The 27560-nt window shown below is 44.9% G+C and overlaps 1 protein-coding gene and 1 long non-coding RNA gene across 6 annotated transcripts in view; both read right to left on the bottom strand.

The window, feature by feature from the left end:
• DGKH (diacylglycerol kinase eta) overlaps positions 1–27560 on the bottom strand; it is a 112811-nt gene that overhangs the window by 6100 nt on the left and 79151 nt on the right. For 2 of the 5 annotated variants that reach the window (XM_083448569.1, XM_083448572.1), the window contains exons 14-29: positions 27200–27296; positions 24751–25027; positions 23237–23353; positions 22215–22346; positions 21113–21230; positions 19826–19936; positions 19585–19681; positions 17663–17770; positions 14951–15064; positions 13999–14133; positions 12803–12969; positions 12377–12482; positions 8094–8186; positions 7404–7523; positions 4318–4426; positions 2207–2337 (exon numbers count right to left, since the gene is read on the bottom strand). In XM_083448569.1, the coding sequence (XP_083304695.1) occupies positions 2207–2337; positions 4318–4426; positions 7404–7523; positions 8094–8186; positions 12377–12482; positions 12803–12969; positions 13999–14133; positions 14951–15064; positions 17663–17770; positions 19585–19681; positions 19826–19936; positions 21113–21230; positions 22215–22346; positions 23237–23353; positions 24751–25027; positions 27200–27296 (2032 nt within the window). Of the gene's footprint in view, positions 1–2206; positions 2338–4317; positions 4427–7403; positions 7524–8093; positions 8187–12376; positions 12483–12802; positions 12970–13998; positions 14134–14950; positions 15065–17662; positions 17771–19584; positions 19682–19825; positions 19937–21112; positions 21231–22214; positions 22347–23236; positions 23354–24750; positions 25028–27199; positions 27297–27560 lie in introns of those variants that run through there. The other 3 variants (XM_083448570.1, XM_083448571.1, XR_014513126.1) reach the window with 3 other exon arrangements.
• Positions 25180–27129, bottom strand: LOC310681279. The gene is made up of 2 exons (XR_014513198.1): positions 26760–27129; positions 25180–26447 (listed from the first exon to the last, which is right to left on the bottom strand). It is a non-coding gene; the product is annotated as an uncharacterized lncRNA (long non-coding RNA).

The raw sequence follows: 27560 nt of genomic DNA, 5'->3' as shown, positions 1-27560 counted from the left end.
ATTTATTTTTATTATTATTATTAAAATAGTGAAGTTGGAAAATGACACGATAATCAGAAGTAATTATAGATATGTTCATAATCAATAGGGAAGAAATATGATTAAATTAACCAATTATTAGTAGTATCAAGAGTTATGTCTTCTTCTCCATTTCTCCCAGGCCTCTGAGGTTTGGATGGCCTCCCCTAGGAATTGAGCCTTTAGGGTGCAAGCCCTTCTCTTTCCTGTGGAACTCCCTGCCTATAGAGGTTCAACAGGAACAGTCCCTGCCTCCTTTCTGATGTCTTCTGAAAATGGCACAGTTCAGGCAGGTCTTCACGATATGATTTTTCTTTAAAACAACCAGTATTTACTGACATTTTACTGATGCTTTTAATTATAGATTATAGACTTTATAGCTTTATAGATATTAATAGACTGGTTTTGTTGCATTTTATATGTTATAGGCTGCCTTGTCATCTTTTATGAAAGAGAGTATTATAAATTTTCAAATAAGTCTGAATATTTCACTGCAAATTTCAACAGAGCCAATTCATACTACATTGCGATTCCTGTGAATCACCTTCCTTGTTTGTATAAATGTGTGTAAACTAAGGCATTGTGGGCTCATTGCAAACTTGCAAATTGCAGCTGCACAATTCTTCTGCAGAACCTGTTGCATTTAACGCTCAATCAATTAAGGCATTTGTCCATACCTTCCCTAAGACGCTATTAATTTGAGAAAGCAATACACCTCCATTCACCTTCTCCAGGAAAAAAATTAATGAAAATTTAACACACGCAGATGCAAAATGCACAGCAGCACACTATACGTACCGCATTTTTCACTCCATAGGGCGCACCGGACCATAGGGCACACCTAGTTTTTAGGGGGGGGAATAAGGGGGGGTATTTCCCCCCCCCCCAGCCCCAAGGAGCAAAGAAGCCAAGACAGCCAGCGGGACCCATTCCGCTGGCTGTCTTGGCTTCCTCTTTAGCCATGCACAAGCTCTGCAGCCGGGAGAGGCTGCGCACCGCTTTGTTTTTAGCCGCGGGGCTGGGGCAGGGGAAGCCTGAGCTATACCCCAGAACAGACAGAGGTGGTGCAAACACATCCGTGGAGCCAATCCAGCGCTCCAGGTGGTATGTTCCCCACCGCCTTGCCCCTCTCCCTTCCAGCAAACCACAGCAACCTACCGGCCAGGAGGCTCACACAGTGTTTCGACCTCACCTGCAGAAAATTCTGTTTGGAGCAGAAAGAACTGTCTATCTTATCCACAATGCTGGTCTGACTAGCAGCAGTGACAGATACAAAATGCAGAACGCCTACTTAGAGGTTACCTCAGAGTGCCTCAAATAGAAAGGGATTATGACCCAGAGTGAGGAATGGGTGTACAGTGGTGCCCCGCAAGACGAATGCCTCGCAAGACGGAAAACCCGCTAGACGAAAGGGTTTTCCGTTTTGGAGGTGCTTCGCAAAACGAATTTGCTATGGGCTTGCTTCGCAAGACGAAAATGTCTTGCGAGTTCCTGCGGGGTTTTTTCCCTCCCCCCCTTTTTCCCAAGCCGCTAAGCCGCTTAACAGCTGATCGCTAAGCCGCTTAACAGCTGATCGCTAAGCCGCTTAACAGCTGATACACTAAGCCTGCTAAGCCGCTAATAGCCTTTTAGCAGCTAATCCGCTAATCGCTTAAGCCTTTAATAGCCGCTAATAGCCGCTAAACCGCTAATAGCGCTAATCCGCTAATGGGCTTGCTTCGCAAGACGAAAAAAACCGCAAGACGAAGAGACTCGCGGAACGGATTCTTTTCATCTTGCGAGGCACCATTGTATTTTTAAATCTTGCATCACATGTATCTTGATAACGGCCAGTTGATGGTTTACAAATTATCTCCAACATAAGCCCTTTTAATGTTAATGTAGTTATTCTCATATAAATCAATACAGCCAATACATTTAGCAATTTCTCAAAGCCCGGTTCCACCATTACTCTGTACAAATCATTAAAAGAAGCAAATTCCCAATATTCCTATTAATTAGAAGATGAACGTCTGGCCTAACTGACAACATGTTAGTTTGGGGTTGGTTGGTTGGTTGTTTTGCAAGTTTGCACACTAAAAGCCAAGCTACAAGCACGCAGCTGGAATAGGGACAGAGGAAAGTTTTTAATTAATTTCTATCAAAGAAAAATTATCATAAGCAGAAAAAGTAGCACATAGAAAAATACCTTCAGATCTCGCCTTTCCAGATGTAAAAGCTCAGAGCCTCGGATGTCATGGCTGATGAAGATTTCTTTGTACTCTCCCAAACTGAGCAGATCCAGCCAAGCAGCAACTTCATCTGTTCCCCATTTTTGAACTACCAAAGTTAAGAGCAAAACCCCCTTAATTTCTACATGCTCAACTCGCATCACAAGCAAAGGTTAGGCCACAGAGGGTGAAAAACAGACTAGAACATGGCAGTGATAGCAAAAGTCAAATATAGTCTTGAAAAAAATTGGCAGCTTCGTTTTTTTCCATGCAGTTAAAGAAAACCTGTGAATGTATGTTAAATTAAAAAAAAAGAAAAAGACAGGGCATTCTGCATTGCAGCCATGCTTTCAGCTTCAGCATCACAGCTACCAAGCTTCCTGAACACCAGCTAATTAACTTGTAACCATATTAGAAGTTGTACTACAAGGTCTGTGCATGTTCTGCTGCACACAAATGATGATTTATTGGCTTCCATGTTAGGAGGGGGAAAATCAGTACTCATTAAAACATAAACAACTACAGCCCTTAATTCAGAAAATTATCTATTAGCCATATCAGGCAAAAGAGCACATTTAAAAGTTCTGTCAACATTGTTCTCCAAGGTTAGTTGCCCACATTAAACTGAGAAAGGAATTTAATAAAGAAGAATGAGTACATAAGCCACTGTTTCAATTTTCATGTGTTTTACGCAGTGCTATTTCGTTTCAGAAGCTGGATGTGACACACAATGCCTCTGAAGTGTAAGCAACAGCCAACCAATAATTTCAATGAAGCCTCTTACATTTATTAAGAATTCTGGGCTCGCTATTCTTCTGGTGACTGGGAGCGGCCGCCAAGACCTACATTGGCTCCCAGTATGTTTCCGAGCACAAAGTGCTGACCTTTAAAGCCCTAAACGGCCTCGGTCCAGTATATCTGAAGGAGCGTCTCCACCCCCATCGTTCTGCCCGGACGCTGAGGTCCATCTCCAAGGGCCTTCTGGCGGTTCCCTCACTGCGAGAGGCCAAGTTACAGGGAACCAGGCAGAGGGCCTTCTCGGTAGTGGCGCCCGCCCTGTGGAACGCCCTCCCACCAGATGTCAAAGCGATAAACAACTACCTGACATTCAGAAGACATCTGAAGGCAGCCCTGTTCAGGGAAGTTTTTAAATATGTGACATTTTAGTGTATTTTTCATCTTTGTTGGAAGCCCCCCAGAGTGGCTGGGGAAACCCAGCCAGATGGGTGGGGTACAAATAATAAATTATCATTATTATTACTTCTTCTTTTTTTAGCATTTCCAAAAATATTCTCTGCTAAAGGACCCTAGTCTGAGATCTCTATAATCAATAGTGAAGGGGGTACCCTGTACACGTTCTGTAACAATGGGAGAAGAGGGTTGGAAAGTCTGTTTAAACTCAAAAAACACACTGGGCCAGGCTTCTAAAGCACACTGCTTCCTGGCATAAACTGAGAGCGCACCCCAGAGCATACCAAATAATTGCCTGCAACTGTACAGTACAGAGGATCAGGACAAGAGGAGAAGGGATGCTTGCTGGCCATTGCTGAAATGAGGATGAAGCCCAAGGATTTCCTGGGACACCGTTTGAAAACTAATACAGTCGTACCTTGGAAGTCGAAGGGGATCCGTTTCGGAAGTCTGTTCGACTTCCAAAACATTAAAAACCAAATTGCGGCTTCTGATTGGCTGCAGGAAGCTCCTCCAACCAACCGGAAGCCGCGGAAACCCCATTGGACATTCAGGTTCCAAAAGAACGTTCACAAACCGGAACAGCCACTTCTGGGTTTGCGGCAGGAAACATGGAGCCAAAACGCCCAAGTTCCAGAGCGTTTGACCACCAAGGCACGGCTATATTAGATTTTAAGGGCTAGCTAATCCCAGGACAGTCAAACCAGTGAGAGATATTTCACATCCTCCAAAAACAGACCACAGGTCGTTTATCCAAGCACATGGGTCAAGGTTCCCTTTAGCTCAAAGCTGATTCAGATAATAACAATTCATCATCTGAGCATGTAATGAAAGATTTGAACCACATCTCCCCATAGCCACATTATTATTACAGTATTATTATTTTTATAAAGCATACCAAGCTGAGGGCTAGTCTTTTGTCTCTGAACCTTTTCCTTTTTAAACTTTGGCACTATGCGGAATACTGTGCTTCTGTTGTTTCTTTTAGCATATTCCAAAGGAGGGTCCTAAAAACAAAAGAAGAAAAAATAATGTTGAGAAACAAAACTTAAAAATTTAGAGGGGGTGGTAGAGAGAATGGCAACTTCAAGGACAGAACTGGCATTTGAAAAATGGGAAGACAGAATATTTGCAGGTAGGAACTTTCACTCTTTGTGGAAGGCACCCCAGAAAGTAATTCTTCTTTAGTTACTTCTTTTTTGGGGGGTGTCAAATTGAAAAGGGGGTGAAAGTCACAAGAACAGTCCAAAAAGCACAGCCCTTATTATAAACCAGCTTCATTTCTCCACCATGATGTCAGCACATAGGCAAATCGGACCATCCAGGCAGCAGTTTTAATGTCCAGTACATGTTGTCTGTCTGGCCAAGAGAAAGGAAAAAATGCAGAAGATTCCCGTTCCTAACCTACTCCAATCCACCCCAAATGGAGCAGCTGAATTGGGCTTGAAAACATACTTAAGCTGAGATGGGGCAGGGGAGAGAGAGCTGGAAGAAGGAAAAATATTTTCAAGGTTTCCCATTTGTGGCTGTTTCATTGTAGGTGTAAGCAATAACATCATCATCAATCTTTATTACAGTCCAGAGACCCAACAAATCATTACAAAGCAATACACAATTCATACAGCCTACCTCCAGGTTAAACAAGCATTTGTTCAGAACATAGGGATCATTGGTTCTTGCAACCACCGATAAAAACTTTGCCACTGCTAATGTTGTAGCATTTGTCCGGTCTTCCAATAGGAACCTGACATAGTGAGCCTCTGATTTTCCCGGGAAAGGTACCAGCAAGGGTAGTATCAGTTCAGCCCTGGCTTGCTCATATTTTGCACAATGCAACAAAATATGTTTTATGGAATTGATGTCTTGAGCACACGAGCAAAGTCTGTCCTGGTAGGGAACTCCTTTCAACCTGCCATCCAACACTGCAGAAGGAAAGACGTTTAGTCTGGCTTTGGTGAAAAGCCTTCAGTAGTTTGGTACTGTCAGGTTTTTAATGTAAGATGTTAACTTAAAGAAATACCCATATTGTACTCCTACTGCCAGCGGACTACAGACTGCGTGTGATCGAGATCGCAAGTCACTGTGTGCATTATCCCATAATCTTTGCTTTAACATCTTTTGGGCGCCTTCATAACCCAGGTAATACAGTTTGGGGGGGGGGGTGACAGACAATAGAGGGGGCTTTTTTAGCCATGGTTTTCTGCCATTTGTTGACAAATTCCTCATTGGTCTGGTGTTGGTACAAACCCTTCCCAATAACAATAATGATTAAGATTTCATTATTTGTACCCCGCCCATCTGACTGGGTTTCCCCAGCCACTCTGGGCAGCTCCCAACAAAACATTTAAAACACAATAAAGCCTCAAACATTAAAAGCATCTCTAAACGGGGCTGCCTTCAGACGTCTTCTAAAAGTTGTGTAGTTCTTTATCTCCTTGACATCTGACGGGAGGGCGTTCCACAGGGCGGGTGCCACTGCCAAGAAGGACCTCTGCCTGGTTCCCTGTAGCTTTGCTTCTCGCAATGAGGGAGCCACCAGAAGACGTCTCAGTGTCTGGGCTGAACGGGCAGATATTCTGGGCTGAGGCCATTTAGGGCTTTAAAGGTCAGCACCAACACTTTAATTGTGCTCAGAAATGCACTGGGAGAAAATGTAGACCCTTTACAGTGGTATATTTTCTGAGAATCCTCCGGAAAAATAATCTCTCAAAGTACCTGTTGATGGCATTTTACCATTGTACTGTTGAGAGTGTATTAACTTATGGTCTCTGTGTGTGGTTTGGGAGCTGCATGGTCAGGGGAAAAACAATGTTATCCAGGGTTGTAAAAACTGTGGAGAGAATAATTGGGTGCACTCTTCCCACTTTGGGTCGAATCTATGCTTCCAGGTGCCATAAGAAAGCTCCAGAGATAGTGCAGGATAGTGCGCACCCCGGAAATGATCTCTTTTCAGCTTCTGCCTTCTGGAAGAAGGTACAGGGTTATAAAGACTAGGACTAGCCGCCTGAGAAACAGTTTCTATTCAAATGCGATTTTGGTTTTAAATGCAGTGTAAGGTAGTCTCTATGGGAGTATATTGTATTTAATTATGGGGTATCAGAGTTTTTAGGGGGCTAACCAGGCTGGGATAGCTGGGATAGCAGACTTGTTGGTTTCCGAATGTCTGGTGTAGATTTTCAATTTCGTTGTTCTGTATGGGACAATGACAATAAAGATTATCGTATCGTACCTCTAGATACGCACACCTCTGGTTGCATATCTTTCAGGATGCGAACGCAGTAAACCAGGAAGTATTTTTCCAGGTTTCGCCACGCGCACATGCGCAGAAGCACTCTACGCACTGCACACATGCGCAGAAGTGGCACCTCCGATTGCACATTCCTCTGGATGCGGCCAGAACTCCGGAACGGATCCTGTTCGCAACCGGAGGTACCACTGTACTTGACCAAAAAAAAAGCAATAGCAAAGATGGATATAATGCACAAAGGAGTTTTTGGATGCCAACATGATTCAATTTACTGATTTAATAAAAAGAATATTTAAAGAATATTTAGAAAACTATGGAATGAAAGGAAACATCTTGGCAGAATTTGACTGATCCCTTTATTGTATAAATGTAAGTTTGTAGGGAAGTAAAAAGAAATTATATAAGAAATATGTCACTGTGAGGTATAAAGTAATGGACAGACAAAGTTAAGTGAGATTAATTGGAAGTCGGTGTTAAATTTATTCTCTATAAGTTTTATAATTGTGTTCAATACCAGGAGTATATATGAAGATAATTATATTAATCTTCTTATATCTTATAGTGTGGTGGTTTGTTTGATTCTTCTGTTATTTGTTTGTTTGATTCTATGTTTGTTTACTTGTATGTACGTCTGTTTTTCATAATTGCATTTATTTTAAATTAATAAAGATATATATATATATATTTAAACAATGAAATGAAATGAAAGCAGCCTTGCAAATGTGAATTTCACCCACCTCATCGTCATTTAATTGTAGAACATACAAGAGCCAGGGAATCTCAGCCAGTTTCCTTAATTCAGTCTCTAAATTGTGCACACCTGTTGAGAGCAGTTCTTCATGAGGCGATTCTAACTGCTGCAGAAACAAATCAGAAAATGTTACCCGGACTGTGTCCTTTAAAAGGGGAGCATCTAATTTCCCAACATTTACTATTAAATAGATGTGCCGTATGTACTACAATTTTTACTTTTTAAAATTGCAATTGGATGCCATTTTAAATAACATGGAGACTGCACCTTTCAAAATTGCAACTGATTTTCTGTTTCCTATTATTCCCAACCAATGCTGGCCACGTGTGCTGTAAACTACTGATTACATGTGCTGTAGGGAGTAACTGTAGCCACCACACAGATGAAGAAATGAGGCGTTGAGATAACACAAAATATATACTGAAGTTCTGCTCCAAAAGTGTCCAGTCCTCCAAGTTTATTTATGTATTTATTAACTATTTATTTGAGCTATTAATACACCACTCAATCACAGGAATTTCTAAGCAACGTACATAAAACTTTGAAAAAGCATGCAATGGCTAAAATCAATTAAAATTAATCATACAAACCAAGAGGTTCCTTAAAATTGCTGCTAAAATTTAGAAAAGACTCTGTCCAGTGCCTGAATTTGAACAGGGAGAAAAAGTTCACTTACCAAAGGAGCTCTTCCTACTAGCAAGGATTTGGTTTCATCATGCAGAGCCTTCATGTTGACAGCGACTTCCAGGGCAGTGTTTCTGGTAAGGCTCTGTGGGAAGAAAACCAAGGAGCACATTTACTCGTAAACAGTTTATAATAGTTGAAAAATCAAATAAACGCAGCTGGCTATTCCTTTTCAAATCTTAACAGGGTCCTGAACTCTTTTAACCACGTTTGTTGAAAGGCTGTGTTGAAATACAGTGGTACCTCAGGTTACGAACTTAATTCGTTCCAGAGATCCGTTCTTAACCAGAAACCGTTCTTAACCTGAGGTACCACTTTAGCTAATGGGGCCTCCCACTGCTGCCACCACGCAATTTCTGTTCTCATCCTGAAGCCAAGTTCTTAACCCGAGGTACTATTTCTGGGTTAGCAGAGTCTGTAACCCGAAGTGTTTGTAACCCGAGGTGTTTGCAACTTGAGATGTTTGTAACCCGAGGTACCTCTATAATGTAAGAAGGTTGGCGGTTCGAATCCCCGCGACGGGGTGAGCTCCCATTGCTTGGTCCCTGCTCCTGTCAACCTAGTAGTTCGAAAGCACATCAAAGTGCAAGTAGATAAATAGGTACCACTCCGGCGGGAAGGTAAACGGTGTTTCCGTGAGCTGCTCTGGTTCGCCAGAAGCGGCTTAGTCCTGCTGGCCACATGACCCAGAAGCTGTCTGTGGACAAACGCCGGCTCCCTCGGCCTATAGAGCAAGATGAGAGTGCAACCCCAGGGTCGTTCACGACTGGACCTGACGGTCAGGGGTACCTTTACCTTTTTAAATACTGTATTAAGGGTCAGGAAGGAAATCTCCTCCAGGACTGGGGAGGTTTATGCGGTGCCTGTTTTGGGATCACCTGCTGGCATCATATTGTACTACTTGTTCTGCAAGCATCCCTGTTCTCTACTTGTGGCACTGAGAAACATCACGGCGAACCTTCTCCCCCCTTGTCAGCTGCCTGACACAGTCCTAAAGTCAACGGCCTCAGTAATCCATTCTCAATACAGTGGTACCTCGGGTCAAGTACTTAATTTGTTCTGGAGGTCCGTTCTTAACCTGAAACTGTTCTTGACCTGAAGCACCACTTTAGCTAATGGGGCCTCCTGCTGCTGCCGCGCCACTGGAGCACAATTTCTGTTCTTATCCTGAAGCAAAGTTCTTAACCTGAAGCACTATTTCTGTGTTAGCGGAGTCTGTAACATGAAGCGTATGTAACCTGAGGTACCACTGTACCCGAAAATGATAAGTGGCAGGATCATTCCTCCACAGTTGGAATTCTAATCAAGCCTGAGGTGCAGCGTGCAGATAGAGAGTATTTAAAACATTATACATAACAAGGCTTCATTTCAGATTGATCAGCCATCATAAAGATGCATTGGGTTTAAAACAGGCACCCCCAACCTCTGGCCCTCCAGATGTTTTGGCGTACAACTCCCATGATCCTTAGCTAACAGGACCAGTGGTCAGGGATGATGGGAGTAAAAGGTAAAGGTAAAGGTACCCCTGCCCGTACGGGCCAGTCTTGACAGACTCTAGGGTTGTGCGCCCATCTCACTCAAGAGGCCGGGGGCCAGCGCTGTCCGAAGACACTTCCAGGTCACGTGGCCAGCGTGACATCGCTGCTCTGGCGAGCCAGAGCCGCACACGGAAACGCCGTTTACCTTCCCGCTAGTAAGCGGTCCCTATTTATCTACTTGCACCCGGGAGTGCTTTCGAACTGCTAGGTTGGCAGGTGCTGGGACCGAACAACAGGAGCGCACCCCGCCGCGGGGATTCGAACCGCCGACCTTTCGATCGGCAAGCCCTAGGCGCTGAGGCTTTTACCCACAGCGCCACCCGCGTCCCGGGGATGATGGGGACTGTAGTCCAAAAACATCTGGAGGGCCAGAGGTTGGGGGTGCCTGGTTTAAAACATTCCCCTGTGCAGGTGTTGTTGCTTTCTCCCCATTAAAAAAACAAACCTGAATGGCTTGCAAGGATGCAGCCAACCATGTCCTCCCTTGACCACTGCCCCCTCGAGGCTCATTAAACCTTGCATGGGGAGGGAGGCAAGGCCTGATATGTCTACAGCGTGCTCAATACACATCAATCGGCAGGAGGGAATGGTCCAAGCTACCCTGAAAGAGGTGGTGATTCAATGATTCCGGGAAAAGCCTAAAGGAGGCCCACTAGTTCGTGACATCTCTTGCCCAGTTGCAAACACCCCCATTTTGGAGAACGGTTGTGCGAAATTTGCAGATATTCTTGGATGAAACAGGCTACCTTCACCCATTCCAGTCGAGGCTCAGGACTGAATCTTCCTTGGTCGCCCTGATGGATGGCTTTTATTACAGAAGAATGGGGAAATGTGATGCCATCCTTGCAAGAGAGGTTAAAAATAATGTGGGCGGTTTCTCTCGGCTATGGCCAATGCAAGTGGTTGGTCCTCTACGTGGAGAAGACAGAGAAATGCTCTTGGGTGTCAGAAAGAAGGGGGAACTACTCAACCCCTACTTTGACCCTGTCTTCACCCAAAAGAAAAACAATGTCTAAACTGGTGATGACATAATAAGAGGTTGGATGTCTATCTGTCATGGATGCTTTAACTGAGATTCCTGGATTGCAATTCAATGACCCTGCTATTCTTACTTGACTTGTTGGTAGCTTTCAGTGCCGTCAACCATAGTATCCTCCTGAACAGAGTGATGGGTATTGGGGACACGGTTTTTAATAATAATAATAATAATAATAATAATAATAATAATAATAATATATTTGTACCCCGCCCATCTGGCTGGGTTTCCCCAGCCACTCTGGGCGGCTTCCAACAAAGATTAAAAATACATTAAAATGTACTGTATTTTTCACTCTATAAGATGCACCAGACCACAAGACGCACCTAGTTTTTGGAGGAGGAAAACAAGAAAAAAAAAATATTCTGACTCTCAGAAGCCAGAACAGCAAGAGAGATCGCTGCGCAGTGAAAGCAGCAATCTCTCTTGCTGTTCTGGCTTCTGTGACAGCTGCGCAGCCTGCATTCGCTCCGTAAGACGCGCACGCATTTCCCCTTACTTTTTAGGAGGGAAAAAGTGAGTCTTATAGAGCAAAAAATTCGGTATTTTCTATCCTATCTCCAGGGTTGGTTTCAGAGAATAGCACTGGGTGGTGATTTCTTAGCTCCCTCGCAGTTGTGCTGTGGAATGCCACAGGGTCCCATCCTGCCCCCATTGCCATTTAGCATGTACATGAGATGGTCATGAGGAGATCTGGGACAAGTATGTTGAGGAGAGGGCAGTCTGCAGGTCCATTCTGCACCATGTTGTAACTGGGCCTTAGGGATGATGACACCTAACTGTTGGAACTCCCTTTTGCGATGTATCAGACAAGTGCCATCTTGTTTTGAGGAAATTTCTGAAGACTTTCCTTCACAAGCCTTCTAAGTGGAGCTGTTGCTATTGGATTTGAAATGGATTATATATATATGTACACCTTGTTCTGTATGTAATCATTGTCTTAATTGTTTTGGTAATGGGTGGTTTTTGTTTTAAAACTGTTTTTATATAGGGAAGTGTTTCATATATGTATTGACTGTGTCGTAAATACAGTGGTACCTCGGGTTAAGTACTTAATTCGTTCCGGGGGTCCGTTCTTAACCTGAAACTGTTCTTAACCTGAAGCACCACTTTAGCTAATGGGGCCTCCCGCTGCCACTGCACCGCCAGAGCACAATTTCTGTTCTCATCCTGAAGCAAAGTTCTTAACCCGAGGTACTATTTCTGGGTTAGCGGAGTCTGTAACATGAAGCGTATGTAACCTGAAGCGTATATAACCTGAGGTACCACTGTAACTTCAAAATACAGTGGTGCCCTGCAAGACGAATGCCTCGCAAGACGGAAAACCCGCTAGACAAAAGGGTTTTCCGTTTTGGAGGTGCTTCGCAGGATGAATTTGCTATGGGCTTGCTTCGCAAGACGAAAATGTCTTGCAATTCCTGGGGGTTTTTTTTCGCACCCTACCCCCTTTATCTAAGGCACTAAGCTGCTAATAGCCTTTTAGCAGCTAATCCGCTAATCCCTTAAGCCTTTAATAGCCGCTAATAGCGCTAATCCGCTAATGGGCTTGATTCGCAAGACGAAAAAAACGCTAGACAAAGAGACTCACGGAACAGATTCTTTTCGTTTTGCGAGGCACCACTGTACCTCATAGGAAGCAAATGACAAATGAAATAAATAACAAAATAATCATATTCAACTAGCACCATAGATTTCCTTTACCTCCGAAAAACTTGCACTGGCTTTGTTTAACGCATGAGAGCAAGCATTTACTGCGTGAGCCAGTTCTTGTTCCAACAAGCTGTGTATCTTTGCAGCTTCACAGATTCTGCAACAAATGTTGAGGGTGGAAAAAAGAGAAAGGAAATGAGAAAAGCATTCTGTGTCGATAAACAGCTGCCCAAACAGGAAGAAAAGAGATACAGGTCACTAGCAACTAGGGCAGAGGTTCCGTTCCAGGGAAGCCATATAGGCACAAAAACATGACAGAGGGACAAACTGGGTAAGCAAAATTTTCAGAATCAGTCCACTGCCATGATATTTCAGCACAATATTTGGCCTAAGTTACGGCACATTAGATGCAAAGACATTGTCAGACCTGGATCTTGTCAAATTTAAGGCCACGTGAAGAAAGCAAGGCGAAGGTACCTGCTAATCAGCTCGTCTGCGGCCTGAGAAGATGACTGGATCTGCAAAGTCTCCTCTTCAGTGGCCAGTTCCACAGCCTGTGGAGGGTACAAAGGGGATCTCAGGATCGGTTTGCAGGAATCACACTTCTGTTTGTCTTCCCAGGATTTCAGCGTGCTCTCAAAGGCCTGTTCAGAATCGAGGAAGTTGTTTGACATGAATACCAATACTTCCATGTAGGATCGTTATGCACAATAATTCATACCATACTTCACTATTAATTTTTGCAATGAAAACTAATGCCAAAAATAAGCTTAATATTTGTGTCTGCATTTGGGGGGGGGGGAGCATACAATCCAAGGGACGCGGTTAAACCACAGAGCCTAGGACTTGCCAATCAGAAGGTTGGCAGTTTGAATCCCCGCGACGGGGTGAGCTCCCATTTCTCGGTCCCAGCTCTTGCCCACCTAGCAGTTCGAAAGCACGTCAGAGTGCAAGTAGATAAATAGGTACCGCTCCGGTGGGAAGGTAAACGGTGTTTCCGTGCGCTGCTCTGGTTCGCCAGAAGCGGCTTAGTCATGCTGGCCACATGACCCAGAAGCTGTACGCCGGCTCCCTCGGCCAATAAAGCGAGATGAGCGCCGCAACCCCAGAGTAATCTGTGACTGGACCTAATGTTCAGGGGTCCCTTTACTTTTACATAGCATACAATCCCTGGGGAAAAACCAAACACAAACACAAAATACTGCAGAGTACTGCTGTATAGCAAATACTGCATGTGTGTGTGTGTGTGTGTGCGCGCGCGCACACACACACACACACACACAGACGCACGCACGCACGCACACACACACACGTGAATGTAGATGTGAGGCTGGCTGGATGTTTACCTTTTCCCCATTAAAAAGATTAAGGTATTTGAAGCACATACTCACACTAACCTTATTATTGCATTTAACTTATGTTTCTTAATGCACAGAAAAATCAAATTCAAATCAAATTTAAACAGAAGACAGTAGGTGGTATTCAATGAGATCCCCGGGTATAGGGCGGTATATAAATTTAAATAATAATAATAATAATAATATTCCTCAGCATAGTCCTATTGAAGGTAATAGACATGACTAACAGGTTTATTCCTTTCAGTGAGTCTACCCTAGGTGGGACTTGAAGGCAACCCATTATATATTGGACAAAATATCCTTTCTATCACCTACCCTGTCTCGAGTTAGCATCTGTGCTCTGTTTTTATGCACAATTTTAATAATTCCTGGAGGTTGGATCCATGCCTCTCCATCCACCTGCACAGGGACTCCTTCGTCTCCAAGTATGGTGATCTTTACCGACCGGCACTGGAAGAGAGTAAATGGATTTTAATGAAGGGTGATTTCATGAAAATGTCAGCCTGCAGACTCCTCCCCCCCCCCCCCCATTTTCATATACCATAGAACTACGGGAAATGTCATTGAAGGGAGGGTAGAGGAAACTGCTAAGGCGCACGCACAATCAGCGACCAGGGCTGCTCAGAGAATGCGCTGCCCGGACAGGGAATGCAGGTGTGAGGACACCCACAGCAGTGGAGATCAAACTGTTTAAAAAACCATTTCTCATAAATACACCATAGTCTCCACTGTCCCTCCTTCCAAGGAAACTGAACCCTGGGTAAGCTCCTGGAACCCCCTGTTAAGTTGTGGGTGAACATATCAGACAACACAGCGATTCTTCAAACAGCTTTTGTTTATTCACAGGCCAGAACAGAACTGAACTGAAGGGTTCAGCCAGCCTGCTTATATAGAGCTCCACTACAACGCAACTGTAACCATTTTCTGTAACTATCCAATCACTGAACGTCACTTTCGATCCCTTGTTTGCATATGTGGACCTGAGTGAAAACTATCTACACTATCCCCCTGCTGGCCCAGGGTGAGAACTTAACACCCCCAGAATATCAAACCACTCAGAGATTGTTCATGTTGATTCCCAAAAAGAAGTGTGGTTATTAACAGCTGTGGCTGCTGTGCATCCGGGTACAACTCGTGGGCAAAAACCTTCTGCATTTTGGCATTTATGATGGTCAACATGCTTAAAATGAAAAGTCAACGCTTGATTCGTGTGCACTTGAGCACATTCACGGCCTATGCTTCTTCTCTCCCGGTAAGACACACATACCTGGGCTATCCTGTGGTGCTGTAGCTTGATAACACGAGAAACGGCCATCTGCATGCTGCCAAATACTGCAACAACCTCCAAAATCTTATCGTCAAATGATGGTGCCCCAAATATCTGGTGGACAGAAAGGAAACACAAGTCTGCGCTTACACTTTTGATGGAAGCCTACCAGCAGCTTACAGCTGCTCTTTTGTCCGTTATGTACCGTATTTTTCGCTCTATAAGACGCACAAGACGCACCTAGTTTTTGGAGGAGGAAAACAAGGAAAAAAATATTCTGAATCTCGGAAGCCAGAACAGCAAGAGGGATTGCTATGCAGTGAAAGCAGCAATCCCTCCTGCTGTACTGGCTTCTGGGATAGCTGCGCAGCCTGCATTCGTTCCATAAGACGCACACACTTTCCCCCTTACTTTTTAGGAGGGAAAAAGTGAGTCTTATAGAGCAAAAAATACGGTAACTCATCGAGGAGGACACCAGAACGGGTGCAATTGAGAAATCACATCATGCGCTCCAGTATATAAATCAGCATCCCTCAAACTTCAATGAAGACGGTAAGCTTTTGGGACACAATTCAGGTGCACTCTGTTGGGGGCAACCCCACCCCCACATTCCTTGGGGCACTATACAGCCATTGCCCCCTGCCATCCCAGGGGGTTGGACCATCATAGTCCCTTCCAACCGTACAGTTCCATGATTCCTGACCATCAACAGTTGGGGCAGCCCCTTCACTCAGTTTTCCTGTGGCTGAAAGAACCCTACTGTTATATTATTTTTTAACTTTCTCATTTTTTAAAAAAGATATTTATTGACATTTCAACATATTACAAAAAGAAAAAAGAAAAAAAAGAAAAAGAAAATACAAAATAAAAACAGTTAAAAACAGATCAGTCTTTCCATATCTTATCTTTCATTTGCTTGTTTCCCTGACCTCCTCACACCTCCCTTTCTTGTATTCCAGTTCAATTAGTTAATTCAGCAAATCCTTTCCCTCTTTGATTTTATCTTAATCTTTTATCTTAATATATTATAGCTTTAGATTATCACCTGTTAGCAATCCATTTTTACATATTCCTTTATAACATTGCTGCTAAAAACCACTTAACTTCAATCCAACATCATTCTAACATTCATTAATTTTGCAGCATTTCTGTAAATAGTCTTTAAATTTCTTCCAATCTTCTTCCACCGACTCTTCTCCCTGGTCTCGGATTCTGCCGGTCATTTCCGCCAATTCCATATAGTCCGTAACTTTTTCAATTTTAAAACAGCAAACGTTCTAACAGTGTTTATATTAGACATTTAGGGGCTGCCACGCTCCTGTTTACCAACCCAGCCTACCCACCAACCTGGCCAAGCCCTCCTCCCTTTACACCTGACCAACCCTTCCGGCTTTCTTTATACCTCGCCTGCTGCCTTGCCTATTCCCTCACAGCTTTCCCCAAGCCACACCCTCTTTTAAACAAGGCAGGGGGCACTTCATCATCATTAAGCTGCTCATCTGGGCTGCCTGCCACGCCCAAGCAGAGCTTCTCTGGGTTCCTGGGCGGGAGTCTTGCTCATCAGATGCACCACAATGTCAACGCCTAATCTGAACTGACCCCATAAGAGCCAACTCCTAGGGGCTAAGGGGTCTTCGGACGCCTAGTATAATATTTGAGGGGGCTGGGCCTCCCCGAAGTTGATTGTGCGTGCGCACCATGTCATATGATTGATTATGTGGGGTGGGGCTTACATGCCCCCCCTCCATGTTTTATTCAAGTTGGCCCCCCTATCTGACGCTACACATTTTATTCAAGTCTGGACCAGCAAATCGAAGACTTGCAGTGCATACGAACAATCATGGGCGTTTCACCCATTAAGTCCCCAAGTCGACTGGGAGACATGCCAAGTCCAGCAGGCCCCTGGCAGAGCCCCCCATGCCAGCTTCGAGGCCCAGGGCAAGAGTACCCGGCTTCCTTCTCTCCCAACGGGTCTGCTGCCTGTCATTCTGTCATCACGCTGGGGTTGATGAACTGCAGCGTGACGAAAGCCTTACTATTTTATGCATATATGAAGAAATAACAAATAGGTAGGCATTTTAAGAGTTGTTGTTTAGTCATTTAGTTGTGTCTGACTCTTTGTGACCCCCTGGAACAGAGCATGCCAGGCACTCCTGTCTTCCACTGCCTCCCACAGTTTGGTCAAATACATGCTGGTATCTTCGAGAACACTGTCCAACCATCTCATCCTCTGTCGTCCCCTCCTCCTTGTGCCAACATCTTTCCCAACATCAGGGTCTTTTCCAGGGAGTCTTCTCTTCTCATGAGGTGGCCAAAATATTAGAGCTTCAGCTTCAGGATCTGTCCTTCCAGTGAGCACTCAGGGCTGATTTCCTTCAGAATGGATAGGTTTGATCTTCTTGCAGTCCATGGGACTCTCCAGAGTCTCCTCCAGCACCATAATTCAAAAGCATCAATTCTTCGGCGGTCTGCCTTCTTGATGGTCCAGCTCTCACTTCCATACATCACTACTGGGAAAACCATGGCTTTAACTATACGGACCTTTGTTGGCAAGGTGATGTCTCTGCTTTTTAAGATGCTGTCTAGGTTTGTCATTGCTTTTCTGGAGATGTCAAACCTGAACATACTGTCAATAGAACCAGCAGAAATCCTGCTTCACAGGACATTGGCAGCAAAAACACTTTTAGAAACAACCCCCTTCACCCTGCTTACATCATCCTCCTTGGTTCCGCCCCAGAAATTAGTCCCGCCAGCGTAGCTTGGGATATTCAAAACAGCTATGCCTTGAAGACTGGGGAGGGGGATGTATTGTCCATCACACTGCAATGCATAAAAACAACAACTGTATAAATGATCCCTGAAATAATTTGCTGTATCCTTTAATCACATATTGGACCTAAAGGTCATTTAGTTTACGTAGCACAGATTTTCTAGACCCATTAAACCGTTTGGTGGGGCAGCGGCTGAAAATTGGAACTCCCTGCCTGTTGAAATTAAGCAGGCACCCTCCCTGTACTATTTTGGGTGCCTGGCTAGGCAAGGCTACCCATACACCTAGAAACCAGTAGAACACTTCAATCTCCCAGGACATTCTATACAACATCTCAAAGTAGCTGTCTTATTACAAAAGAATTTCAGAAATAGACTGGAAAGAGAAGTTGCTGAATTGCAACTTATTACCAAACTTAAAAAGGACACAGGTGGCCCTGTGGGTTAAACCACAGAGCCTAGGACTTGCCGATCAGAAGGTTGGCGGTTTGAATCCCCGCGAAGGGGTGAGCTCCCGTTGTTCGGTCCCAGCTCCTGCCCACCTAGCAGTTCGAAAGCACGTCAAAGTGCAAGTAGATAAATAGGTACCACTCTGGCGGGAAGGTAAACGGCGTTTCCGTGTGCTGCTCTGGTTCGCCAGAAGTGGCTTAGTCATGCTGGCCACATGACCCGGAAGCTGTACGCCGGCTCCCTCGGCCAATAAAGCGAGATGAGCGCCACAACCCCAGAGTCGGTCACGACTGGACCAAATGGTCAGGGGTCCCTTTACCTTTTTTACCAAACTTAAAACCATGGAGAGACCTGGTCTGAATAGAGACATTGGATTCTTATCTCATTATACATGATAAAGCTATTTTTAGCCATCTCACCCCATGCTTTTTCCTGTAAGACCAATTGCAGTAGTTAACAGTCCTCAACAGGTTTACCCCACCTATCAGCCAATCACCCATTCCCTCCACCCTCCTGAGTAATACCCCTCTCCCTATATATAAGGGTCTGGTGACTTCTGTTTCAGTATATCTGAAGAAGTGTGTTCATGCACATGAAAGCTCATACCAATAACAAACTTAGTTGGTCTCTAAGGTGCTACTGGAAGGAATTTTTTTATTTTGTTTCATACACTTAGAAACGCTGATGTGAATTTTAATCTGTTTTAGTATTTTAACTTCTTTATGTATTGTGATTTTTCCCTGAATTTACGATTTAATCTTTTTTAAAAATTGCTTTGAGTGCTTTTTCCCCCAATCAAGACGTGTAATTTTTTTAATGAAATGGATAAATACCGTATTTTTCGCCCCATAGGACGCACCGGCCCATAGGACGCACCAAGTTTTTGGGGGGGGAAATAAGGGGGGGGAATTATTTCCCCCCCAGGCCCTTGTGGGGTCGGCAGCGGGGAGAAGCGCTCTTCTCCCCGCTGCCCGCCTTCAGACCAGGTCCGGGGACAGCTGGAAGACACGCTGCGCCTCCCAGCTGTCCCTGGAACTTGCGGCGCAGGCAGCAGGGAGAAGCGCTCTTCTCCCCAACGCCCGCCTGCAGACCAGGTCCGGGGACAGCTTCCGCCTCCCCGCTGTCCCCCGATCTTGTGGTGCTGGCGCTGCGGCTCTCCTGAAGCCTGGAGAGCGAGAGGGGTCAGTGCGCACCGACCCCTCTCGCTCTCCAGGCTTCAGCGAAAGCCTGCATTCGCCCCATAGGACGCACACACATTTCCCCTTCATTTTTGGAGGGGAAAAAGTGCGTCCTATAGGGCGAAAAATACGGTAAATAAAACAAGTAAGTATGAAGGGACTGGCCTGTTGGGATTGGGGAAGGGGAGGGAGCCTTCTGTTCCTGCAGGGATGCAGTTAGGGATATATAAATATTACCTCAAGCTGAACTTTTTGTTCTAAGTTCTTGTAGGTCCGTTGCAGTAATTCTTTAGTACCAAGTACCCCATACCACATCATGTTCTTTGTCCTGCTTCTAAAAGGAAAAGGAAAAATGATCATGCCCAGGCATATAGTTCACACACTAACCACTGCTAAGATGCATTTTTTAAAAAAAAGATATTCCATACATGTTTGCAGAAAATATTTCTATTTAAAATCTTGGTTCTGACTCAATTACCTGCATTTTTCAGGGTGTTCTTCTCGTTTATTATTAAATTCTAATGAAATCTTTGCATCTAATCCAATGCCAAAATAATTGTTCATGACGCACTTCTCTGAATATCCTTCCCTGTAGACAAATGTGCAACTGCATTATAACCTTATCATAGCAAAGGTCGATTGCAACAACTGTATGTACAAGTATACAATGACACATTTATAGTTTTTCAACTAATCTACACTAATTTCTCTCTCTCTCTCTCTCTCTCTCTCTCACACACACACACACACACACACCATGAGACAGCAACAGAACTGTGTGTTACATAAATATTTGGCCATTCCTCCTTCTTCATCTTTTGGGAAGAATACCTTGGATTTCTGCCATTGGAAAATACATCTTCTTGCATAAGGTGGGGAACCTGATTGTCACTGAACCCCCTGCCCACTGCAATCCCCCATGCTGACAGAGGTGCTGCAGAGTTGGAGCAGTCCACCGGGAAGGTGTTTTGATTGACACAACTGCTCACGGAACAGATGTGAAGATTCTCTTTTTTTTTCGTTCCTCCACGCCCAACCCCTTCCATTCCTTTCTTGAGGGGAGAGGAGAAAAGCAGAGCGTGGATGGCTGCACAGCTTGAGGGGACCTACAGCTCTTGTTAATCCTGTCTCCCCTCTTGCTCTTAAAACTGTTTTTGGAGGAAGGTGTGTGAAGGAGGAACAAGGTAGCCGCAGCTGAAGTTCTAACTCAAGTCCAAAACTCAAGTGGTGTAGCACATCACTTATCAGGTCTTCCTAGGACAATGTGAAGAAGAAGAAGAGTTTGGATTTGATATCCCGCTTTATCACTACCCGAAGGAGTCTCAAAGCAGCTAACATTCTCCTTTCCCTTCCACCCCCACAACAAACACTCTGTGAGGTAAGTGGGGCTGAGAGACTTCAGAGAAGTTTGACTGGCCCAAGGTCACCCAGCAGCTGCATGTGGAGGAGCAGGGAAGCGAACCCGGTTCACCAGATTACGAGTCTACTGCTCTTAACCAATACACCACACTGGATAGAACAGCTGACTACCTAATGACCTCATTTGGGAACTACAATTCTGTAGGTCTGCTGTTTTTATTTTTAAGAAACAATTTTTTCACTTAAGACTTTTGGACTTTTGAACCCATTAAAACCACTCAAACTTTCCTTCGTTTGCGGCATGACTTTCTGGATATTAATTTGGTGTAGAGAGAGAAATAGGATTGCCAAGTAAATGTGAAACAGAAAACTATAAGGATTAAGCAAAACATATTTTCCTTCTTACAGTGATTCTGGATCAGGATCAATAAACGGCGTAGCACCAAATGGATCAATGTTGGCTAGTAACATTTTGCTGATAATAGAACTCCCTGCAATAGAAGCCGCCAGACCTGCTCTTAGACCTGATGGGAAAACAGGAAAATGCATGTTACAATTAGCCAATACTGTAGTTTTATCTTAGCTATTAGAAATCATTTTGAGGGAGGGCGAGAAGTGGGTAGATAAAACATTACCCTGAAAAGCATTTCACTCATTCTAAAAGCGGAAATGTTTCATATGAGGTTGTTTTAGTTTTGGATGTTTTTCAGGGTGTTTATTTTTCTACTGGAAACATTGGAAATAAAAGGACCTGGGGAGAAATGGGATCTGTGGAAGATGGGAAGCAGCAAAACTATACCAACCCCAGCTATTTTTCCATCCCCAACCTCTCTGGGCCATCATTTCAGAGTTTCCTTTCTTTCTTTCCTTTCTTCAGGGGGTTGGACTCGATGGCCTTTGGGTCCCTTCCAACTCTACCGTTCTTTGATTCTATTATTTTAAGACTCCAGATGAACTCCATATCTCAAAGTCATAGCTTGAAGTCTCAGGCTTGAGCAATGTGCAAAGGTAAAGGGACCCCTGACCATTAGGTCCAGTCGTGACCGACTCTGGGGTTGCGGCACTCATCTTGCTTTATTGGCCGAGGGAGCCGGCGTTTGTCCACAGACAGCTTCCAGGTCACGTGGCCAGCATGACTAAGCCGCTTCTGGCGAACCAGAGCAGCGCACAGAAACGCCATTTACCTTCTCGCCAGAGAGGTACCTATTTATCTACTTGCACTTGATGGGCCTTCGAACTGCTAGGTTGACAGGAGCAGGGACCAAGCAAAGGGAGCTCACCCCGTCGCGAGGATTTGAACCACTGACCTTCTGATCGGCAAGTCCTAGGCTCTGTGGTTTAACCCACAGCGCCACCCGCGTCCCAAAAGAGCAATGTGTAAGCTCTTTTGAAAATGGGAGAAAGATGTTAACAACCAAGCTTCTTTTGACAGGTCCTTAGAAAAACTGCACTAGTATATTTTTGGAAACTCAGGGCAATGGACTAGAGAATTTCAAAATCCTTGTTACCTGGGCAAATTATCCTTGTATTCAGCACTGGAAGGTTTTCTTTGCTGGCTGTGCAGGTTGTTGCTGAAAAAGAACTTGCATGTGAAGGAATGCGACTTCTGCGTCCAACTGGAGATTTGGGGGCAGTTTTAACTATTCAGAGAGACAGAAATATATATACATATCCCTAAGTAGAAATAAATCGAGTTTTTTACCTATAAAACGAATAAATAAGCCATACGTGTACGTTTTCTTTATCTGAAAAAGGCTACACCTGCGATTTATTAGTTTGCTTGTTTATTGTGGAGCAGCCGCCCTTGGTGATATATTTTGGCGTGCCTTTGCATTTGGCTTTTGTAACCTTCCCTGTGTATTGTTTGTTGAGGTTTAAATAAATGGGCCGTGGGGGAAAGGCGGGAAGGAAAGCAAAGGGGTGAATAGCAATTGGTTTATCCCGCTGAAGGTTCCAGCTGATGAATGAGATGGAAAGAGCCTGAGCAAAGGAGATCCTCTATACGAGGCCTAGAGTCTCAGAGGTTCCCTCAAGAAGATTCATGCACATACGTGGGCTAAGATAAAAGAGGAGTGGGAACTCCACAGAGAAATAACAAACAGAGCTTGAGCATAAGTATGGAAGTATGAGCTTCACTCCCTGCCAGTGGCGTAGCGTGGGTTGTCAGCACCCGGGGCAAGGCAAGTAATTTGCACCCCCCCCCCCGCTGCACTGTCCCTCCCCCAGATAGTCCCTCGCTCTCTCTCCGCACCGCACGCCTGGCACCCTCCCCTCCACAGTGGGCGGCGACCCGGCGGCTCGGATCGGATTCGCACAGCCAGCACTGCAGTGAGAGAGAGTGAGTGAGCCAGGTAGGGGCAGAGAGCTGCGAGTGCGAGCGCGCCCCCCCCTGATGTTGCGCCCTGTGCGGCCAGCCCCCCCCTGCACCCCCCACGCTACGCCACTGCTCCCAGCGTAAGCCTTACTGAAAAAGACTCATTGCAGACTTATTTAGAATCCTTAAGCAATGGCTACTTTTTTGGCTACTGACCTGGGTGAGCCTCAGATTCCTTCGTATCTTCTTCCTTGGATTCATCCAATTCCTTACTATACTTCACCGACGACTGATTTATTTGCGCTTCCGAATGGGCATTCTGTTCATCTACAACTACAAGAGCAGGCAAGCACGTGTCCATGTTATTTTATTCAAATTTCTGAAATCTTTCGTGTATCACTAAATAAGAGTTAACTGTGCAAGTAAAAAATGTACTCCTGAACGTTAAGGTGGATTTACACATTTGGTTTTTACTGGAAAACACTATGGGAAAATTGTGCATTCTTTTCATGTGCATTTACTATTACAATCATACGTCGGGTTGAATGTGCTTCAGGTTGAGTGCGTTCGGGTTGCACTCCGCGGCAACCTGGAAGTAACGGAGCGCGTTACTTCCGGGTTCCGCCACTCGCGCAGACGCTCAAAATGACATCACGCGCATGCGCGGCAAAATGCGACCCGCACACGCGCAGTCGCATCTTATGTTCCGTTCAGGATGCGAACGGGGCTCCGGAATGGATCCCATTCGCATCCTGAGGTACCACTGTATTATTATACTCCCTCTCAGTAAAAGAGAGATAAGCAAAGCACTATTAAATTTTAAGGGACGCGGGTGGCGCTGTGGGTTAAAGCCTCAGCGCCTAGGACTTGCCGATTGAAAGGCCGGCGGTTCAAATCCCCGTGGCGGGGTGCGCTCCCGTTGTTCGGTCCCAGCGCCTGCCAACCTAGCAGTTCGAAAGCACCCTCGGATGCAAGTAGATAAATAGGGACCGCTTACTAGCGGGAAGGTAAACGGCGTTTCCGTGTGCGGCTCTGGCTCGCCAGAGCAGCGATGTCACACTGGCCACGTGACCCGGAAGTGTCTTCGGACAGCGCTGGCCCCCGGCCTCTTAAGTGAGATGGGCGCACAACCCTAGAGTCTGTCAAGACTGGCCCGTACGGGCAGGGGTACCTTTACCTTTATTAAATTTTCAGAAGGCATCTGCAATAGTTTCCTCTCAAAGTTTCTGCAGCTGGACTGACACCACCCTCTCAAACACCTTTCCCAAAGAAGAGGCATTTGCGACTAAATAGTAGTTTGCCATCCACCTGAAACCTGAGTAGTACCTCCTCATTCTCTTTGATACTTTATTCATGTTATAAGTGCCACAACAAAAAATCAAACATACAGTGGTACCTCAGGTTAAGTACTTAATTCGTTCCGGAGGTCCGTTCTTAACCTGAAATTGTTCTTAACCTGAAGCACCACTTTAGCTAATGGGGCCTCCTGCTGCTGCCGTGCCGCCGAAGCACAATTTCTGTTCTTATCCTGAAGCAAAGTTCTTAACCTGAAGCACTATTTCTGGGTTAGCGGAGTCTGTAACCTGAAGCGTATGTAACCTGAAGCGTATGTAATCTGAGGTACCACTGTACAAGTAGTTAGTGTTGCAGTAAGTGGGATTTTTTTAAAAAATGAACCAGAAAGTGTCACAAGTAAAGTTAATAAGCAAGATTGTCTCCCAGAAGCACACCTTTTTCTGCTTGCTCAATAATTTGCCTCAGAGCCTTCTTCAGACTATTTGCTCTGAGCATGAGCTGTTCTCGGGGCTTGAAGATCTGGTGTGGGACAGATGTTCTGTTGCTCTCTGTCAGCGGCTCCTTGGCATCGGACAGAGACTCTTCGCTTGACGACTCTTCGGCTGCTTCCTCTGCAATGGGGGAAGTGCTTCGCGGCAAAACAGGGGCAACCTGGGCTTCAGAGTGAAGGGCCTGAAGCAACAGGTTGAGCTTCTCGTTCAGCTCTGAACACTAACAACGTCACAGACAAACGGAAAGAAATATACACAAAAAGAGATGCGCATTCATACGTAAGGCTAAATAAACACTAAGCAAATGTTTTGACAATAAAGCAGCCCACCAACTCCCTGACAAATGTCAATGATTTTACTACAGTTTTCTCATTTTTAAAGCAATGTTTTTTGTTTTGTTTTAGTAGTATTTTATTGATTTTCCAAAAGTAAGAAAAATAAGAAAACAACAACAAAACAAAACAAATTGACTTCCCTCTAATCCCTTCCCTGGTTCCATTATTTGTCAACATGCCGCATGTCCATTGTTAAATTTATAACATATTTAAACCACCTATTAGCCATTCATTGTAAAATCACAAGTAAACTTAAAACCCTGCTAATGTATTAACCTGTGTACATTGCTTCTGTATATATGCAACAAACACCTTCCACTATTCCTTAAATTCATTGCCGTCTCTTCCTCTTAATTTTATCATCAACTTTGCCATTTCAGCATAGCCCATTAGTCTAACTTGCCAATCTTCTTTGGGTGGGACACCTCAAAGCAATGTTTTTTGGAAGCAACGTCATTGGCTTCTGCAGCATCACTGAGCGAGCCACTGCCATTTTGAATTGGTTGGAGCACTCCAGAAAGTGGGCTCCGACTCCAAGATGCTTCCTGACCAATGGTGAAGCATCAGAGCTTCTCAGAGGACACTGACTAGCCGTCAATGGTGGCTGCAGGAGCCACTGCTGAAACCGTCCAGGAACCCAACTATCTAGAGTCGGTGTGTGTGTGTGAAAATACACTTATACGGGAGCCACTCCTAAAACCATAGTCACTCAGTGTGGGTAGGACTGGGAAGTGTGTGTGCGTGCATGTGGCACCCTGTATGTGTGGACACTGTTTATGCTGTGTGTGTGTTTCTGTGTGCGTCTCTCTGTGTGCGTACATCTGTTGTGGTATGAGTGCTGGCGTAAGGCCCTTGTGGAGCTGACCCAACGGTCGATGCATCCTTTAGGCTCAAAAAGGCCACCTCCTGGTTTAAAGAAAGGTTCTCCTGTTACGGAACCTTCTCACACGAGTGAGATTTGGGTCTTCATGTCTAACAGTGTCCCCGCCCTGCCCTATCTTGACCGCCACACCGGTTTTATTAGAGACGAGCACTGGAAAATTGGTGTGGCATTCATTACTTAGGTCTGAATGAATCACAGCGGCCACCTCCATTGGGAGCAAGCAGGGCTTCTGTTCAGAGAGAAGCCTAGGTCTAAGACTATACAGCCGTTTGGTCTTCAGGCTCCCCCATCCAGCAGATTAACGTTTCCGCTTCTCTGTCACTGCCCAAAGAGTAACCAAGTGTCCCCTTAGATGGCATTGCTTGTGCTGCCCCATACAACTGATCCCTCCATATGGGGACTTTGCTAAGGCATCCAAAAGGCTGCCTACTAGGGGCCAGTGGCGTAGCGTGGGTTGTCAGCACCCGGGGCAAGGCAAGTAATTTGCGCCCCCCCCCCGCTGCACTGTCCCTCCCCCAGATAGTCCCTCGCTCTCTCTCCGCACCGCACCGCACGCCTGGCACCCTCCCCTCCACAGTGGGCGGCGACCCGGCGGCTCGGATCGGATTCGCACAGCCAGCACTGCGGTGAGAGAGAGTGAGTGAGCCAGGTAGGGGCAGAGAGCTGCGATTGCGAGCACGCCCCCCAGATGTTGCGCCCGGTGCGGCCGGCCCCCCTGCACCCCCCCACGCTACGCCACTGCTAGGAGCTTTGATATTTCCTGCTCTCTTTCCCTTCATAAATCTTCTGTCATGAAGAATATGGATCTCAAGACATTGTTGTTGTTGTTGTTGTTGTTTTTCATTCTAGTAGGCCAAAGCCAGGGCACAGTCATAATAAACTGAACAACATCAGTATTCATTAAAGCTATTTTAGAACTTGGGATACAAAGGTTTACTCTGCCTTCCGAATGAACTTCACAAGGAAACTTAGGAAAACCAAACGTAAAACCAATTTAAAATGCAATACAGATTTAACCAATTCTTGACTTCAGTCAAGAGTTTACTAAGAAGGGTTTTACTGAAATCATTTTGAGAATTTATACAAAGAAGCAAATCTTAACACTGGGAAATTTCTAACACGGATACATTTGAAGCGAGGGGTTTTTTTTAAGGAAGGAAAGCTTAATTCTTACTTTAATGGCCATAGCATCAGCTTCTGTGTTCTCCGTGGGTCTGTCACAGCTCTTTCCTATTTTAGCCACAAAGCCTTTTACAGTTTCACATAATATCCTTTTATGAAAGAGACAGAAACGGCAAGGCAAAGAGAAAGGGAAGAAGGGTTGATGCTGGAATATCAATTCTGTTTGAGGCAGTAATATAGTTTCACTGTTCCCAATGAACATCCATTTAGAGCCTAACAGCCATGCATTTTCTATCACACAAGCAACGGCCCCTAGATTTCACAGCCCATGCGCATCCGGGTTCATGCTCCCTTATCTTCTTTTTTTCCCCAAGATAATTTTTATTAATTTACAACAAAAACAAAACAAAACA

Source organism: Podarcis tiliguerta (assembly GCF_965153285.1).
Source record: "Podarcis tiliguerta genome assembly, chromosome: 7".
Classification (NCBI taxonomy): Eukaryota; Metazoa; Chordata; class Lepidosauria; order Squamata; family Lacertidae; genus Podarcis; species Podarcis tiliguerta.
This window is presented reverse-complemented; position numbering and strand designations above follow the sequence as displayed.